We start from the raw sequence: 15986 nt of genomic DNA, 5'->3' as shown, positions 1-15986 counted from the left end.
TGATAGACAGTATGGTTTTTGTCACGAAAGATCCACCATTGATATAATTAGTCTCCTGACTCACGCCATCCATCAGTCGTTTGACCAACATGGGGAAACTCATGCAGTAGTCCTTGATATTTCTAAGGTTTTTGACAGAGTGTGGCACCATTCCCTGCCATCCAGACTCCCTTGCTATGGACTAATGTCTTTTGTTCCTTTGATTTCCTCATATCTCAACAACAGAAAGATAAAAATAGATGATGTATATTCCAATTTCCACTCATTTAATACCAGCATGCCACAAGGATCAGTTCTGGCTCCAACCCTATTTCTAATTCATATTATTGATCTCTTATCTGTCACACATAATCCCATCCATTCATATGCAGATGACTCAACACTTCACAGTTCATTCACACTTAAACACCCATTCACAAAGTTTAGTGTCTGTAACTCATATCCCAGTATAGTCATCTCCATAAATTATGACTTCTCTAGAATCAATGAAGGGGAACAAAATAGCCTTGTCTCATTTAATGGTAGTAAAACCAAATATATGCATTTTAATAATAGACAGATATTGCCAGATTCCTATATTGCCTTCAGTGCTATTAATATTCCTGTCTCCAAACCTGTTGAAATTCTCGATGTTTCACTTAACAGTGCCTCAGCTGGACCTCTCATGTCAGATTAGTTGCTAAAACCACTTCAAAGAAACGTGAACTTTTGTACAGAGTTCGTAGCTTCTTCACTGACGAGCAGTTAGCTATAGTTTATAGAAGTCATGTGTGCTTTTAGCTGGTATATTGCTCACCCCTGTGGAATGAATGTGGAGAGGTTTCACTAAAACACCTAGATTAAATTCAGAACAAAGCTGTTAGAATTATTAATAACATTCTATTACAAATAAACTACCTCCTCTACAGGAAAGAAGGAATGTTGTCCCCTTTGCATTATTTTACAGATACTTTTATGGCAAATGCTCAGACGAAGTTGCATTCATCGTGCCACCTCCCCATGCCTTTCCCTGTGCGGTACGGGCCTATGGTATCACTCATGACTGGAATGTCACACTGCCATATTGCAGAACTTCCACCTATCAGAAAACTCTGATTCCTCAAACTGCATCTCTTTGGAAATTGCGACCTGAGATTGTTTCCCCCCAGAGTTCAACCTACAGCAGTTCAGTTCCAACTGTTACAAAATTTTTATGAATAGAGGACACCGGTAATCTGGTGTATGGATTACTTTTTTTAATCATTTGCTTTTCCTCTGTTCTGGATGGAGAGTGAGAGACTAATGAGGAGAGTGTGAGTCTGGTGGAGGGGGGGAGAGAGGGGGAGGCTGAGGTTGAGATGGAGAAATGGAGTGGAGAGGTATATGAGAGAGGGGGATGTGAACTGGGGGGAGGATAGCAAAATGGCGGGGGACAGGGCGACATGGAGGCGATTTATTTGTGGCCACCCCTTACAGGATTAAGGCTTCTGGCAATAGATAGATAGATATATTGTTTTACACAGTGTTCCTTATAAGTCTTCTGGCTCTTGTTTCTCCAGCTTTTTATGGGTGAACTAAGGCTGTGATGATTATTTTCCAAAAATACAATCATATCTCACATCTTGTTTAATATCTTAAATGGTAAAATGCTTGAACTACAGCATACAGAATATGTAGAGTATAATACAGTATTATATCAATGTGATTAAAATGAAACTTGAAGTGAAAACAGTATTTAGCCAGTAGTCTTCTATCTAGAAGCTGAGGTGGACAGGTAGGACCTTGTGAGTCAGGTGTTAAACTGATCAGATCACATGCAAACATACACAGTGAACACTGATGGTGTTCCATCAGTGGCATGTCTTTGGCTTAATGTGTACCATTGATGGTCTAAGATCTGTGAGCAGAAATTCAGTTTCTTTTCATTTTTTCTGTTAACTTTCATTCTTCCACAAAATGGATGTATTTTTAAAATATATACAGCTTAATTATCATTACCTTTTTCAGACTTCAAGGATTTTAATGCAAAATTTGGTCATTGCTTGCAAATCTGATTTTGTTTACGTACGAACAATACAGTGATCCCACGCATTTAGCGTGTTTCAAGTTCGTGATTTTCGTGTTTAGCGACAGCTTAGAAAAGGTACCAATCCCTTGCATTTAGTGATTGTCTTACGCGTTCAGTGATGTGGTGCATGACTTCACGCCATGGCCGTGATGTAGTCCCGTATTGCCTTGCCCGTCCTCCACCAGACCACCATTGTTATCATTGTTGTGAGTGTCTGGCGACCTTGGGTGCTTTTTTTTCTCTCACAGTGCTGAGCATTTGGCATTTTTCGCCAGTGAGTTGATGTATAATCATACAGTGCTGTATCTATAATATATTGCTCATACACTGTGTTTCATTTTCAGTACTTAAAGTAGGAAATCGGGGGTCAAAGGGGTGATTTGGAGGATGAGCGCAGACTGATATCTTTCCCATGTCAAGTACACTTCGCATTTAGTGATGGTCTCGCCAGACTAATTAAATCGTTAAACACGAGGGACCACTGTATATGAAATGTGAACTTCTGGTTAGTAACCAAAGTAGTGGAACACAGCATTTATACATGAAAGTACCGTATGTAAAATCATGGCCGGCTGGCCATTAGCTATGAAATGAAACAGCATGTATGCTTAAAAGTACTTATCATTTTTACCATGAGCCAACTACAGGCCAGAACAGCCCACAGAGTTACTGCATAGTGGTAAAAAGTACACCTGCATTAATCCTGGAGATTGAATTTCATTCACTAGTAGTTTTATATATTCCTTGAAATAAAATATGAATTACTAAGTTCGGTGTATGCCAGTTACTAAGTTCAGTGTATGTACTTGTGAAAATAGTGAAGTGCTGTTGGCAAGCATTAAGTTTAATTATTTGGTGAATAAAGACCGCGAGGCTAAGAAGCCAGTGTTAATTTATAATCCCTGAGCTGATCTTGTGTGCTGTACACCGAAAGACTGACCATAGGAAGAACAACTCAGTGAGCAACATCCTTCTTATACTGAACTACTGCTGTTGGAGCCTGTGGCAGTGTGGGACGGGGGACATAACAGTGGTGTCATGAGTGTGGATCATAAAGTGCTGTAGTGAGTCAAACCTTCAACATGGAGGCAGAAGGTGTACAGACAAGAGGCCAAGCTAGACAAGAAGAGACATCACTGGCTGCAATTATGAAGTTATTACGGACACAGAGTGAAAGACAGAAGGAACTCAAAGAACAATTACAGGCACAAAGTGTACAACTACAGGCACAGAATGAAGGACAGAAAGAACTCAGAAAACAATTACAGGCACAAAATATACAACTGCAGGCACAGAATGAAGAACAGAAAGAACTCAAAGAACAATTACAGGCACAGAATGAAGAACAGAAAGAATTCAAAGAACAATTACAGGCACAAAATGAAGAAATCAAAGAACAGTTGCAAGCTCAGAATGTGCAGCTATAGGCACAAAGTAAAGAACAGAAAGAATGATATGAACAGTTTCAAGAGGCATTACAGGAGCAACAGAGGGAATTACAGCTGAGGATGCAAGGACAAATAGATACTTTCATGGGGGAAATGAAGGAAGAGCAGCAACAGTTGAAGGAGGAAGTATACACTGAGCTACAGCAGCAGAAGTATGAGGTAAGTAATAATGTGATGGAGTGCTAACAGCATGTAGATGGCCAGTTGAAGACAATTAGTGAGGGAATTGTGATGGAGTGCGGGCAGCATGTAGATAAGCAGTACAAGCACGTAGTCAACCATGTGAAGATAAATAGTGAGAAAATTGAGGCTGTAGAGAAATATTGCATTGTTGGGCTTCAGGCTAATGTACAGGGAGCAGATGAAAAGACTGGACACTGTATGGTGAATCTTGATGGATCCCAAGCATCTAAAGGTAGCATTACAGGGTTTAACAATCAGAATGCAGAAGTTTTAATTCCTGGACTTAATTATGATGCCCCAGTTTTTAGGCCCCAAACCAGTGAAGTGCATGGCTATGATGGAGGTCCAGTTAAAAAGAAACATCAGGAATTTGATGGTAGAGTATCTTGGAAAGATTACCATGCACAGTTTGAGCTTCTTGCTGATCAGAATGATTGGGATGATAGGCAGAGGGCGGTGCAGCTTGCTACTATCCTCAAGGGTGCTGCATTGGAAATTCTGGGCCAGATGTCAGTATAGGAGAGGAACAATTATCAGTCCTTAGTAGATGTACTAGAGCACAAATATGGGACCATGTACCAGACGGGTTTACAGGGCACTATTCCGGACCTATATACGGGCTCGAGGTGCATCCCTCCAGCAACTTGCTCATGACCTGGCGAGTATGGCATACAAGGCGTACCCTGGAGCAGCACCTGACCTGTTTGCCATTCTTCTAGAGAGACCAGTTCATTGAAGGTCTTGATAGTGCAGAGTTGAAAGTGCAGATGAAGCAGACACAACCCAGAAGCATGCAAGAAGCATTAGCCAGAGCTCTAGAGTTTGAGTCATACTTCAGGTCCAGTTTGTCCACTTTTCAGGCAGGTCGTAGTGTAGGATACAAGGCAAGAAAAGGGCAGGTACATGAAACGGAAACATTTGAAGGAAGTTGCTGGTATTGTGAGAAGCCAGGACATCAGAAACTGGACTGCAACAAGTGGAAGAGAGAACAGAAGATCAGAGGAGGTTGCTGGTTCTGTGAGAAGCCAGGACACAAGAAGGTGGACTGTAAAAATGGAAGAAGGAGCAAGAACAGAAAAGTGGAAGGAAACCCATGATTGCAACAAACAAGTGTTGGACATGTGGTGAGGGGAGACACTTCAGCTATGATTGTCCAAATGAGAAGGACAGCAAGAAGAAGTCTGCAGAAGACAAGAAGGATGAGAGTAACAGGAGGTAACAACCAGCCAGTTTTTCTCAAGAAGCCCCACCACTGAGGATATGCAAGAGAACATTGATTGATAGTGTGTGAGAAGGCAATAGAACAGATGGCAAGCAGTGTAGTAGTAATGGGAATCTTTGCAAGAAATGCCACTGTACTGTAGTTACAGGGCCAGTGTCAGCTGAAGAAGACCTAAGGGGATGCAGATGGAGGATGCAGATTTACAGCCAGTGCTAGAGTGGCTGCAGCGGAATGCAGTGCGACCATCTTAGGAAGAGGTTTCGAGGTTCAGCTGTGCGAGCAAGAGCTACTGGAGTCAGTGGGACCTTCTACTCTTGAACAACTGACTACTGGAGCATCAGTGGGAGACACTTGATGGCCTCAGCAAGATAGTTCCGAAGAAAATGATTTCTGTGATCTTGGATGACTCTCCTAACCTGACGACTAGTGAGCACCTGAGAGTGAAGAAAACTCTAAGCCAGTTGCGACAGAGGTTCTACTGGACTGGGACGCGTCAGGATGTTGAAGCGTGGTGTCGGGCCTCTGATGTACGTTGTGCCAGGAAGGGACCCAAGAAACATTGTTGCTCCCCTCTCCAGCTGTACCATGTGAGTACACCGATGGAAAGAGTCGCGGTGGGCATTGCTGGACCTCTGCACTGGTGAAGAACAACCTACAGACACCTCCAGCAATGCGAAGCATCTTCAGGAAAGTCTGGCTGAGGTACATCATCGAGTGTGAGGAGTCCTTAAGTTTTCAGGTGAAGTGAAGTGAAAGTATGATGCCAAGGCAAGTGAGGTGAGCTTCAAGGATGGTTACAAAGTTTGGTTATGCAATCCTCAGCAGAAGAAGGGCCAGTCACCGAAGCTGCAGAGCCTGTGGGACGTTCCTTACACTGTGTTGGACCGCCGATGAGATGTAACGTATTGGATTCAGGGAGGCAGGAAGTATCGCCCAAAGGTGGTACACATGAACCGTCTGTGGCATTGCCATGGGCCAGGACAGTACATCTGGGATGTCTCCAAGGAATCGTGCTCACCCTCAGCTGAGGATGTTGAGAAAGATCAAGGAGCTGAAGTACAAGAGGATGGTGACAGTTTCCTGAGGGAAGAAGTGAATCAGGAAGAGGAGTCATTCCAGGAGGAGTGGACTGTGTGGAGGAGCAGGGATGTCGTCAGAAGCAGCATAGGCGAAGACCTGATGGGTTAAAGGATTATTTTGTGTATAATTAGATCCTTCATCAGGATTAATAATAATAATAATAATAATAATCTGTCCTTTTGTTTCTCAAAAGCGCCAGTTCTTCCTTTTGGGAATTCACTAGCGCTCGTTATTTTTACAATTACAAGAATTGTGACATTTCTTGTATATAATACAAGCTACATCATAATATACATGAAAGTGGCAAAAATTAAACCCTATAATCATCTGTCATAGTACCTCTCTCCAGGTCGTAGCATTTTGAAAAAAGAAAGGCTTTCAGCTGTCTCTTAAAGGATTCAACAGTAGAGAGTTGTCTTATGGACAATGGCAATCTGTTATATAATCTAGGGGCTCTGTATGCAAAAGAACGATCAGAGAAAGATGACTGGTGAATGGTTCCTGGCTCGTCAAGACGCAAGGAATCATCTTCACTGCGTAACATCACACCCGGGCGTGTCGATGGGAGTTTTAACAATTCGGCAAGATACTTCGGTTCACCAAACTTAAGAACCTTGAATGTAATAAGACACAGTTTAAATTCAGTTCTAGCCTTTACTGGTAACCAATGCAACTCAATCAGAAACGGGGTAGTTGAGGTTCTCGGGGGAAGACCAAAGATAAGCCGTGCCGCCCTGTTCAACACAGACTGAACTTTTGTTAGTATATTATTTGGAAGACCAACCCACAGTGAATTACAATAATCAACACGAGACAAGACCACTGCATGGACCAATGTTAGGAGGCACTGTCTATTCAGGAATCTTCTCACAGAATACAGATTTCTGATATGCACGTTACACCCTCTTACAACCTGATTAATGTGTTCTTTGTAATTTAACTTAGAATTAAAATAAACACCCAAATTTCAAACAGAACTGACTGGATGCAGCTGTGACACGCCAATGTTCAAAGCCAGGGCATTGTCAGTGTCATCACCCCTTCTGTTTCCTCTGATGATGATGATCTCAGTTTTACCATCATTCAGCTTAAGTTTCCTCTTAGCCATCCAAATCTTAATATCAGACATTAGAGATTCAAACTTTATCTTAGTATCATTGATATCTGACATCTTAACATAGAGCTGGGTGTCATCAGCATAAAAATGATAGGACACATCATGAGCATCAAGTAGAGACGATAAACTTCTTGTGTAGATAGTAAATAGAATTGGACCCAAAACTGATCCTTGAGGGACTCCAAATAGGAGAGGAGCAGAATCAGAGCTAGCGTAATCAACAACCACTCTCTGAGATCTGTCCGACAGATACGACTTAAGGAGCAAAAGGTCACTATCACGAACGCCATAAAAATACAGGTCATCCAACAATAGTTTATGATCTACTGTATCAAAAGCTGCAGACAGATCCAAAAGAACTAGGAGAGAGGACATCCCACTACAAGTGTTTGCCACCAAGTCGCTCTGAATCCTTGTTAGTGCAGTTTCAGTCGAATGGTATTTTCTGTATGCTGATTGAACAACAGGAACAACTCTGTTGTGCTCCAGTAGTGGTAAGAGTTGGTCAAGTATGGCCTGCTCAATAATCTTGGATAAAAAAAGACAGGTTAGAGACAGGACGATAATTTGTCATGCTCTCGACATCAAGGCCAGGTTTCTTAACCCCTTAACCGCGGGGCGTCACTTTCGTGACGCTTGGGAGCAAGGGATCATACCGCGGGGCGTCGCTTTTGTGATTCTGTGTTATTTTGAATTCACCCAGGCTTTCAAGTGGGGGCTTGTATCATCTATCAGTACTGACAATGTCCAACACTAGTCAGCACTCCTAATCTCATCTGTACTCCCATCCATTGTTGACAATTTAGCCATTTCTCCCCGTTCTTGACTCCCCTCCCTACCCCCCCTCCATTACCCTATCCTCTCGCCTGCCCGGCCATGCTACGCTAAGTAAATCTTCCCTGGAATTTTTCACTGATTTCATCCATTGAAATAAGCCCTATGTCGTATTCTTATACCAAATAATATATACAAGAAAGAAATCAGGTAAGTGAGAGTGCCATACACCTGGAATTGGCTAATTATCACCTGACAACACCTCACGTGCACTCGTTCGCTAATTTTCGCTGTTTTTTTCCCCTTGAAATATGCCGTATAATCTATTTTCGTAATAAATATACATGTAAGGAGAGAAGGGAGAAGCCTAAGTGATATTTACATTCACCTGGAACTACCTAATTTATAATGTATTGTCTAGATTTCCTGCCAATCATATCAGTGCTACACAAAGCTGTTTCAAGATTTAACATTGGTAGCTCTGATTATATATCTCCTAAGTAGGCCTCTAATCTATTTTCGTAATAAATATACCTGTAAGGAGGGAAGGGAGAACCCTAAATGATATTTACATTCACCTGGAACTACCAAATTTATAATGTATTGTCTAGATTTCCTGCCAATCATATCAGTGCTAGACTTAGCTGTTTCAAGAAGTAATATTGGTAACTCTGAATAACCCCTAAAGCAGGCCTCTAGGCTAGCTGGCCTGGCAGCTGCGTTATCAGTGTAGTCTCATCTTCCGAAGTGAGAGGACGTATGTTTCATCTTGCTGACTTCAAGGCCTTTTTTCACCCCCATGCAAATGGCTCTGTGACCTTTACCCCCTACTAAACCTCGTGTGGAAAGAGGTAAAGGGCTGACAATTGATAAAAGAGTGACTACGATCTTTCTGTTGAGTAAAACAGTGCAAGTGGAATTGTAAATAATGTGTAAATAATGTGTAAACAGCAAGTGAAAGTAATGAATGTAAATATACGTGAACAATGGAAAATAGTTTTATAAGTTATTTCAAGTGACAGTGCATAACACTGTAAATAAAATAGAAATGTAAATAACGTAAATAAAATAGAGAACGTAAATAGAAATGTAAATGAGTAGTATTATAAGAATACGAGTATATACCCTAGGAGTAATGAAAGTGAAAGTTTCACTCTAGCATGTCTGAATGCTATGAGTTATGAGAGTGAAGATGAAAGTGACATTCACTCTCAATGCCAGTATACAGGATGAGAAAGTGAATGCTACGTATTTTACTGAAAGAAATTGAATCCCTACAGTGACAATAAACTAATACTACTGAAGGAAACTTATGGATAAAGACTGTAGATATATATAAGTGTTATATAGTAATAGAAATATAAAGTGTGAGAGGTTTTATGAATAATAAATGACAGACTACCATTAGCGAACTAGTGCCAGTGCGACAATCAGACGCGCTCGTAATTTCCATTGCTTTCACAGTGTTTTTTTTTTTTGAGTATGGATCCCAAACTACTTGAAAATTGTAGAATAGTGTTTATAGTGTTTGTATCTGGCTGTGGTAATCATATTACGGGTTGTTGGGAAGTGTAAAGTGGAGACTTCGTTACCCTACTTCAGAGGTCTCCACAAGTCCTACGGTAACAGACGAAGGCTCAACAATCATTCCAGGAGAAAGCTGAAGGTATGTGCCATAAGCATATGTAATTTTATTATTCTAGGACTAATAACTGATTTTTGGCAAATATTTTTTGAGAGTCTGTCGGAGCCCAAATAACCCCGCGGCACACGCAAGTAATTGGTAAACAAGCCCGCGGTGTAGGGGTTAATTAGGGGCCTAAGCAAAGCACGTTTCTCAGACTGAACAAAATTACTTTCTAAGAAGCATCTATTTATTATGTTGCAGATAAAGTCTGCAGCATGCTCATACACATCAGGCAGTCGTGACATGTTACATGGATCGAGTGAGCAAAATGTTTTATTAAGTTCTCTGATGTAACATTTGACTTTGTTTACATCCAGTGGATGAAATGTTGAAAGCAAATGATCCCCGGTGCACCGTGGCTGGAAGTCAACTGAGTACACTTCACTAGGAGAACTGCTGTCTAAATCACTTCTTATGCGAGATATCTTACTTGTAAAAAATGAAGCAAAATCAGAAGCCAATTGGGCATCAGATAAAGAAGTTGGTTTAACAGTTACATTCCTCCGACCAGCCAAATTGTTCACAACTGCAGACAATTTTTTTTTATCACCACCACATGAATCAACTTTATTTTGATAATATCTAGCCTTTTGGGCTTTTACAGTGTGAACGACTGCTCTTCTCGCAAAAACATAACGCAAACGAGTTACCTCGGTCCGCTGCAAGCGCCACTCACGTTCTGCCCTTCTACGTTGTCTACGCAAAGAATTAATGGATGGACCATACCACGGAGAATTATCACGTACAGTGATTGTTTTTACTACCTCAGGACAATAATGGTCAAAAATTGACCTGAGCTCGTTGTTGTAAATATCAACCAATTCACCAGAAGAAAGACTTGAAGAATCGATGGAGTTTAAACGTTGATCAATTTCAAAACACATCAACTGGCGGTCAACATTGTTGTAATTTCTGAACCTGATGATCTTCTTATATGAAGGGGATTTCGGGACATCAAAACTAAGAGTGATCAGAGCATGATCAGAGATGAGGGGGTCAAATGAGTCAACCTCCACATCTGATACGCGTCTGCAACCAACAGGGGACAAGATCAAGTCAAGGACATGTCCTGAGACATGAGTTGGATTACTCACATGATTGAAAAAATTGTTCTGGGTGATCAACTCAAGGAATTCTGAAGAAAATGGTTTTGACTCTGGACTGTCAACCTAATAATTGAAATCACCACAAACAAGAAGTCCTCCAGGTCTAAGAGAAAACCCTTCAAGAAACTGCCCAAACTCCTCCATAAAACCCCGATCTCTGCCCGGATGACCTGGTCGATAGACAATTGCAATTCTAATGGTATTCTGATGGAAATTTATTAATACTTCCATAAATTCAAATGATGATGGGGTCAGGTCTGAGTCAATGAGAGAAACGTTTGCAAGCGCTGCAGAGTAGATGAGTGCTACGCCTCCTCCTGGATAGTCAGCAGCAGGCCTGGGAATACTAATAATAGAATGTGTCTTAGGCAAGGCATTACGAATAATATCGATATCAGACTCATACAACCAGGTTTCAGTCAAGCACAATATGTCAAGCTCGTGCTGATTTAGGGTGTCATTAATATAGTCTATCTTATTACGGATGGAACGAATATTTAAAAGACCCATCCTTAACTGGTTCAAGAGGGACGTAGTCAGTTTTTTGAATGGTCAAAATTGGTGTTTTCAATCAATCTATTCCTATGAGAAATCATAATTGGACATTCTCTACTTGAAGCAAAATGGGCAACCACCTGTGACTTTGGATTAGCATCTTGATGTCTTAAAGAGGAGCAGTTGATGCATTTGGGAGAATTTCTGTTACTACAGTCTTTAGATTTTTGGGCTCCAGCACAAAAGACACATTTAGGTTCATCACTTTTCCTAGAACATCTCTCAAATGTATGACCAAAGCCTTGACAGTGATGACACTGTGTAACCCAGAATCTGTCGAAAGCGCGGCATCTTGTAAGATCCACATAGATGTAATTGCCCTGTTCTACAATGGAGGATCTCACCTCTGGCGACATCTTCAAGACAGCAGTTTTGGTGTCATTCCTTGTCCTTGTGAAGAGAAGGTTGAGGGTACAACCTTGATCAACGAGCATCTTAATTTTATTGTTTTTTCTCAGAATATTTGGGATGATGTCAGAGTCATCCAAGGAAGAGGAAAGGCCTGTCACGGTCATTTTAGGCAACATTTTCTTTGGCTCTGATATGCAAAAAGTGCCCTCAGAGCCAAAATGATCAGTCAGCACCCCGGTTGCTTCCCCCTTGGCCTCAGCTGACGGAAACTTCATTACCAGCCCATCAGCCTTGGTCTTAAGGCAGCTGTCAACTGGTACCGAGTTAAGTACGCCTCTGATGTCTTCTGGTCCCATCTGATTTGTCAGGGCACTAGCGCCACTCTCTGGTTTCACAATCAATACATGCTGACTATGAATGGCTTTTTTCTGGCCATGAGCACTGATCTCAATCACGCCCCCAGGCAGATCCTTCCCTCCCCCCAACGAGAGACCCACGAACAGCATCCGCAAATGATTAAAGATTATGTTTGTATACATTGTGTAGTTTTGTCAGGATGATGAAGGACTAGGGAGGGGGTAGTTTTGAGAAGCAGGATTTGCCATTTACGTATGGCTGGAGTATTCCCGATGATTCTCAAAATTTTCATGACGTGTCAGAGTTGCTAATTAGCCTGCTGTTTGTGAGTGGAGTTATTTTGTAAAGCTATGCCTTGAATTTTGTGCTCTTTTTCTCTGTAAAGTTTTATTTATATGATTGTTTGTTAAACTATGTAATTTTATCTCAGTTTGTTAGAGTGTTAGGCAATATAGGTAAACTTTGGATACTTTGGATATGTCTGAGTTGGCAACTGTTGCCCTTCCCGAGATTCTAGTATACCTGTATAGGGTGCTTATATATATAAGGATGGGGAAGGGACTAGAGGAGTTTCAGTTCAGTTTCAGTTTAGGTCAGTGTCATCGCAGTTTGTGAAGATTGTATTGCTCTGTTACTTGTGAAAATAGTGTAGTTGGCAAGCATTAAGTGTAATTATTTGGTGAATAAAGACCACAAACTAAAGAAGCCAATGTTCATTTACAACGCCTGAACTGATCATGTGTGCTGTACACCAAAGGGCTGACCATTTAAGATGGACAGATCACTGGGCAATGTCCTTCCTATACTGAACTGCTGTTGTTGGAGCCTGTGGCAGTGTGGGACAGGGGACGTAACATTACATTTGGGGAACTTAAACAAGGTGTTTTGGAAATTATTATTACCTGAAATTCCAGATCAGAGGTACATGTTAGATGAGACATATAGAATAGTAAATTCAGTAGTATAATTAGACTGAGATATGGTAGTAAGTACATCCGTGCACAGCTTAGCATCCATGATATGTTCTGAAAAATAGGACGTTAATTGATCTGGATGTTAAATGACCACTGTAACTTTTGCACCGTATATTGTATACAGTATCTTATGCGGTTGGGTAACTGGCCGGCCTTTCCGGCCTCACGCTGATAACCCACCAGCTGAGCAAAACTGGCCATCCGCCTCCTTACCAAATGGTCAAAGTCGCCTGGCCTGCCTCTCAAGGCATGCGCTCTAAAAGAACCTAACCCACCAGCTGAGCAAAAATGGCCTATATACAGTATACAGGTATATGGTCTATACTGTACTGTGTATTGCTTTTAAAGTACAGTGCATATAAAAAGCCCAAATTAAGACAATAATACAATGTGTAATCTTATGTAAACCTGATGCAAGGATGCACTAGAACACTCAAAAGCAGCAATAAACATGCGACTAGAGGCGGCTGCCTGCGGCCGATGTTGATGACACTGTTGTACAGTAAAATTTTTACTGCTTGTTAGTAAACTTTTTACTGCTTTTTGGTGTAGTTTTCCTGGTTTTATGTAAGAAGGGAAAACAAGAAAACTGTTAAGACATATAGACGGTATTATAGTGTACTGTATATGTATAGGTTATCCATGCGTGTCATACGGCCAGCAGCGTAATTGCTTTGTTTTGGGATGCTGTTTGGCCATCATACAGGAACACTGCTTTGGCCCTGCATACACTGCTATGTTCCGTTCTTTGATTTTTTTTTTTTTTAATGGGTCCTGGACTTTAAAATGAACGGACGTTGTACGGTAGGACATTACGCAGTGCATGACTGCACATTATTGCTGGTACTTGTTTCATTTCATTACGTTTCATTTATAAAGGCTCCGGCATGCTTGCATGCATGAGCCTTGGTCACCTAATGATGGATGCCTGTGCTGCTTGATCTCTGGCAGCCTCCCTATTCAGCCCCCTGTCCCTGAGGTCACACTGTATGACTTCATCCCAGGCCTTCATTGGTCTGCCTTTCGCAACCTCTCCTCGAACGTTCACACTTTTCATATTCTGCACCCACTTATCATTCCCCATCCTCATCCTCTCCACATGCTCAAACCATCTCCATCTACTCCTCCTCATTGCAACTCCAAAATATTCCAGTTACATTCTTCCTCTCAACTCTTCCATCGTAAACTGCATTATGAATTGTCAATTTCAGTTACCTGTAGACAGTATTTCTGCATCATTTTCATACATTGTATATCTCTACCCCCAGACACTAGAAATGAGCAGTGAACACAGGCGCGAGAGACAGGTGGAGCAGGAAAAGATGCGTCGTCTCACCGCTCAACTGGAGGCCCTCAGGCAGGAGAAGGAACGCTGTGTCCTGAGAATACACTCCTTAGAGCAGCAGGTGGGGTTGGATGAGAAAATGCTGGAAATTATATTGATCTTAGTATTATGCAGTAGAAAGGAGAAAATACAGGTAACTTACTTCATATAAAACTTAGTTTTTTGGAAACTGACACTGTTTCAGAAATTAAGAATTGAGTAAGTGGATAGAGGATGTTTAGAAAGGATATGTCATGGATGAAAAGCATATAGCCCTAGAGATAAGGGAGAAAGAATACAACGAGCATAATCCCTTCATGTTGTTGTTGGTGATTAACTCCAGTCTGACTGGCCAAGCAGACCTACTAACCACAGACAAGCAACCACCCCTGCAAGGCTGTCCCATACAATTAAGTGATGCTTATTTGTGGACGACAGTGTCTTCCCACAGCGAGGCGCTGGGAAAAGTGTGGAGGTTTAGTTTGTGGATGGACACCATCTTTGCATATCCACCCAGTTAACAGGGGCACCTCAGCAGGCTCCACTTTACCCCATAATCTGGTTATATGGTTACCAACCAGTGTTGTAAATGGTATCCCAGGTTACAGGAAACCATTAAGTTTGTCATTCTGTGTAAGACCACCTGAAGTGTAAAGAAGAGTAATAAATGAGACAGGAAGGAAAGGGAGAAGTAGGAAGAGAGAAGGGCAGACACAGAGAGTGAAAGAGAATGGGGAAGAAGTGGGCAGCAATACATTCAGTGAGTAATTGATGGTCACTACCACCCATCAAGTACAAGACAATTGAAAAAAAAGATGATTGGAGCTGGAAATCGACTCTCTCTCCTTTTATATGGGAAAGGATGTGGTGACTCCCTACTATTCAGCACTTATGTTGCAAGTCATATTGTGACTCCTGTGACGCAGGAAGGTGAAGCCCACTTGCCAATAGGATTTCCATTTCTTATGATCCTAGTCCCAGAAGAGAGTAAAGGTACAGTACTCTGTATACTCTATGTTTAGAAAAATTATGAAATACAAGAATGTTGCACTTGTGATATATGGCCAGGGACTTTAATGCAAAAAATACTGTCTGGTACAAACAGTCAGACAGTCAAAACAATCACTGAGGCCTCAATATTGCATCACAACTCAACAACACTTACATTCTCAGTGACACCTCTAAATAACACCCTCATCCCACTCCAGGCAAACTGCATCCCCTCCTCCCTGGATGTCACATTCTGTTTGCTACCTCTTGCACATGAAACCACTTGGTAAACAGAACCCAAACTTGCCACAGATTATCTCCCCATCATTATGACTATAGAAACACAATTCAAATCAGGGCGATCATGCCTCACATAAACATTCTACAAGAAAGCAGACAGGACATATTTCACTGAAGAAACAGAACAGCACTGAAGCACACCAAACAATACACCCTTCACCAACACTAAGAGTCACATTACAAAGTTCATCAGTATCGTACTCAACACAGACAAACACTGCATTTTGCAAGGCAACAGAAGACATTATGACCCATACTTACACTGGAGATTGCCTGCCTCATAAAATAATGCAACTGGTTTAAATGCAACTCACCTCTCCCACAAACCCAAGACACCATCACAAGGCATCAAGAACTAAACTATGAGTTCAACAGTAAAATTAGTGTTAAGAAAATGGAAAAGTGGAGGACATTTGTATCAACACTTTGTCACTCCACGGACCCTTCTCAGCTCTACAAAATACTTAACAG

General features: G+C 41.4%; 1 protein-coding gene across 4 annotated transcripts in view; it reads left to right on the top strand.

The window, feature by feature from the left end:
• The window catches only part of LOC145395050 (uncharacterized), a 1083039-nt gene that overhangs the window by 990813 nt on the left and 76240 nt on the right, over positions 1-15986 (top strand). For all 4 annotated transcript variants that reach the window (XM_080268801.1, XM_080268802.1, XM_080268803.1 and 1 more), the window contains one exon: positions 14170-14307. In XM_080268801.1, coding sequence (XP_080124927.1) covers positions 14170-14307 — 138 coding nt within the window. The remainder of the gene's footprint in view (positions 1-14169; positions 14308-15986) is intronic.

The sequence above is a fragment of the Coenobita brevimanus genome, chromosome 29 (genome assembly GCF_032717465.1).
Source record: "Coenobita brevimanus isolate Jiangsu-jjx chromosome 29, ASM3271746v2, whole genome shotgun sequence".
Taxonomy (NCBI): Eukaryota; Metazoa; Arthropoda; class Malacostraca; order Decapoda; family Coenobitidae; genus Coenobita; species Coenobita brevimanus.
Note: the sequence above shows the minus strand (reverse complement) of the source record. Positions and strands in the feature narration are given on the sequence as shown.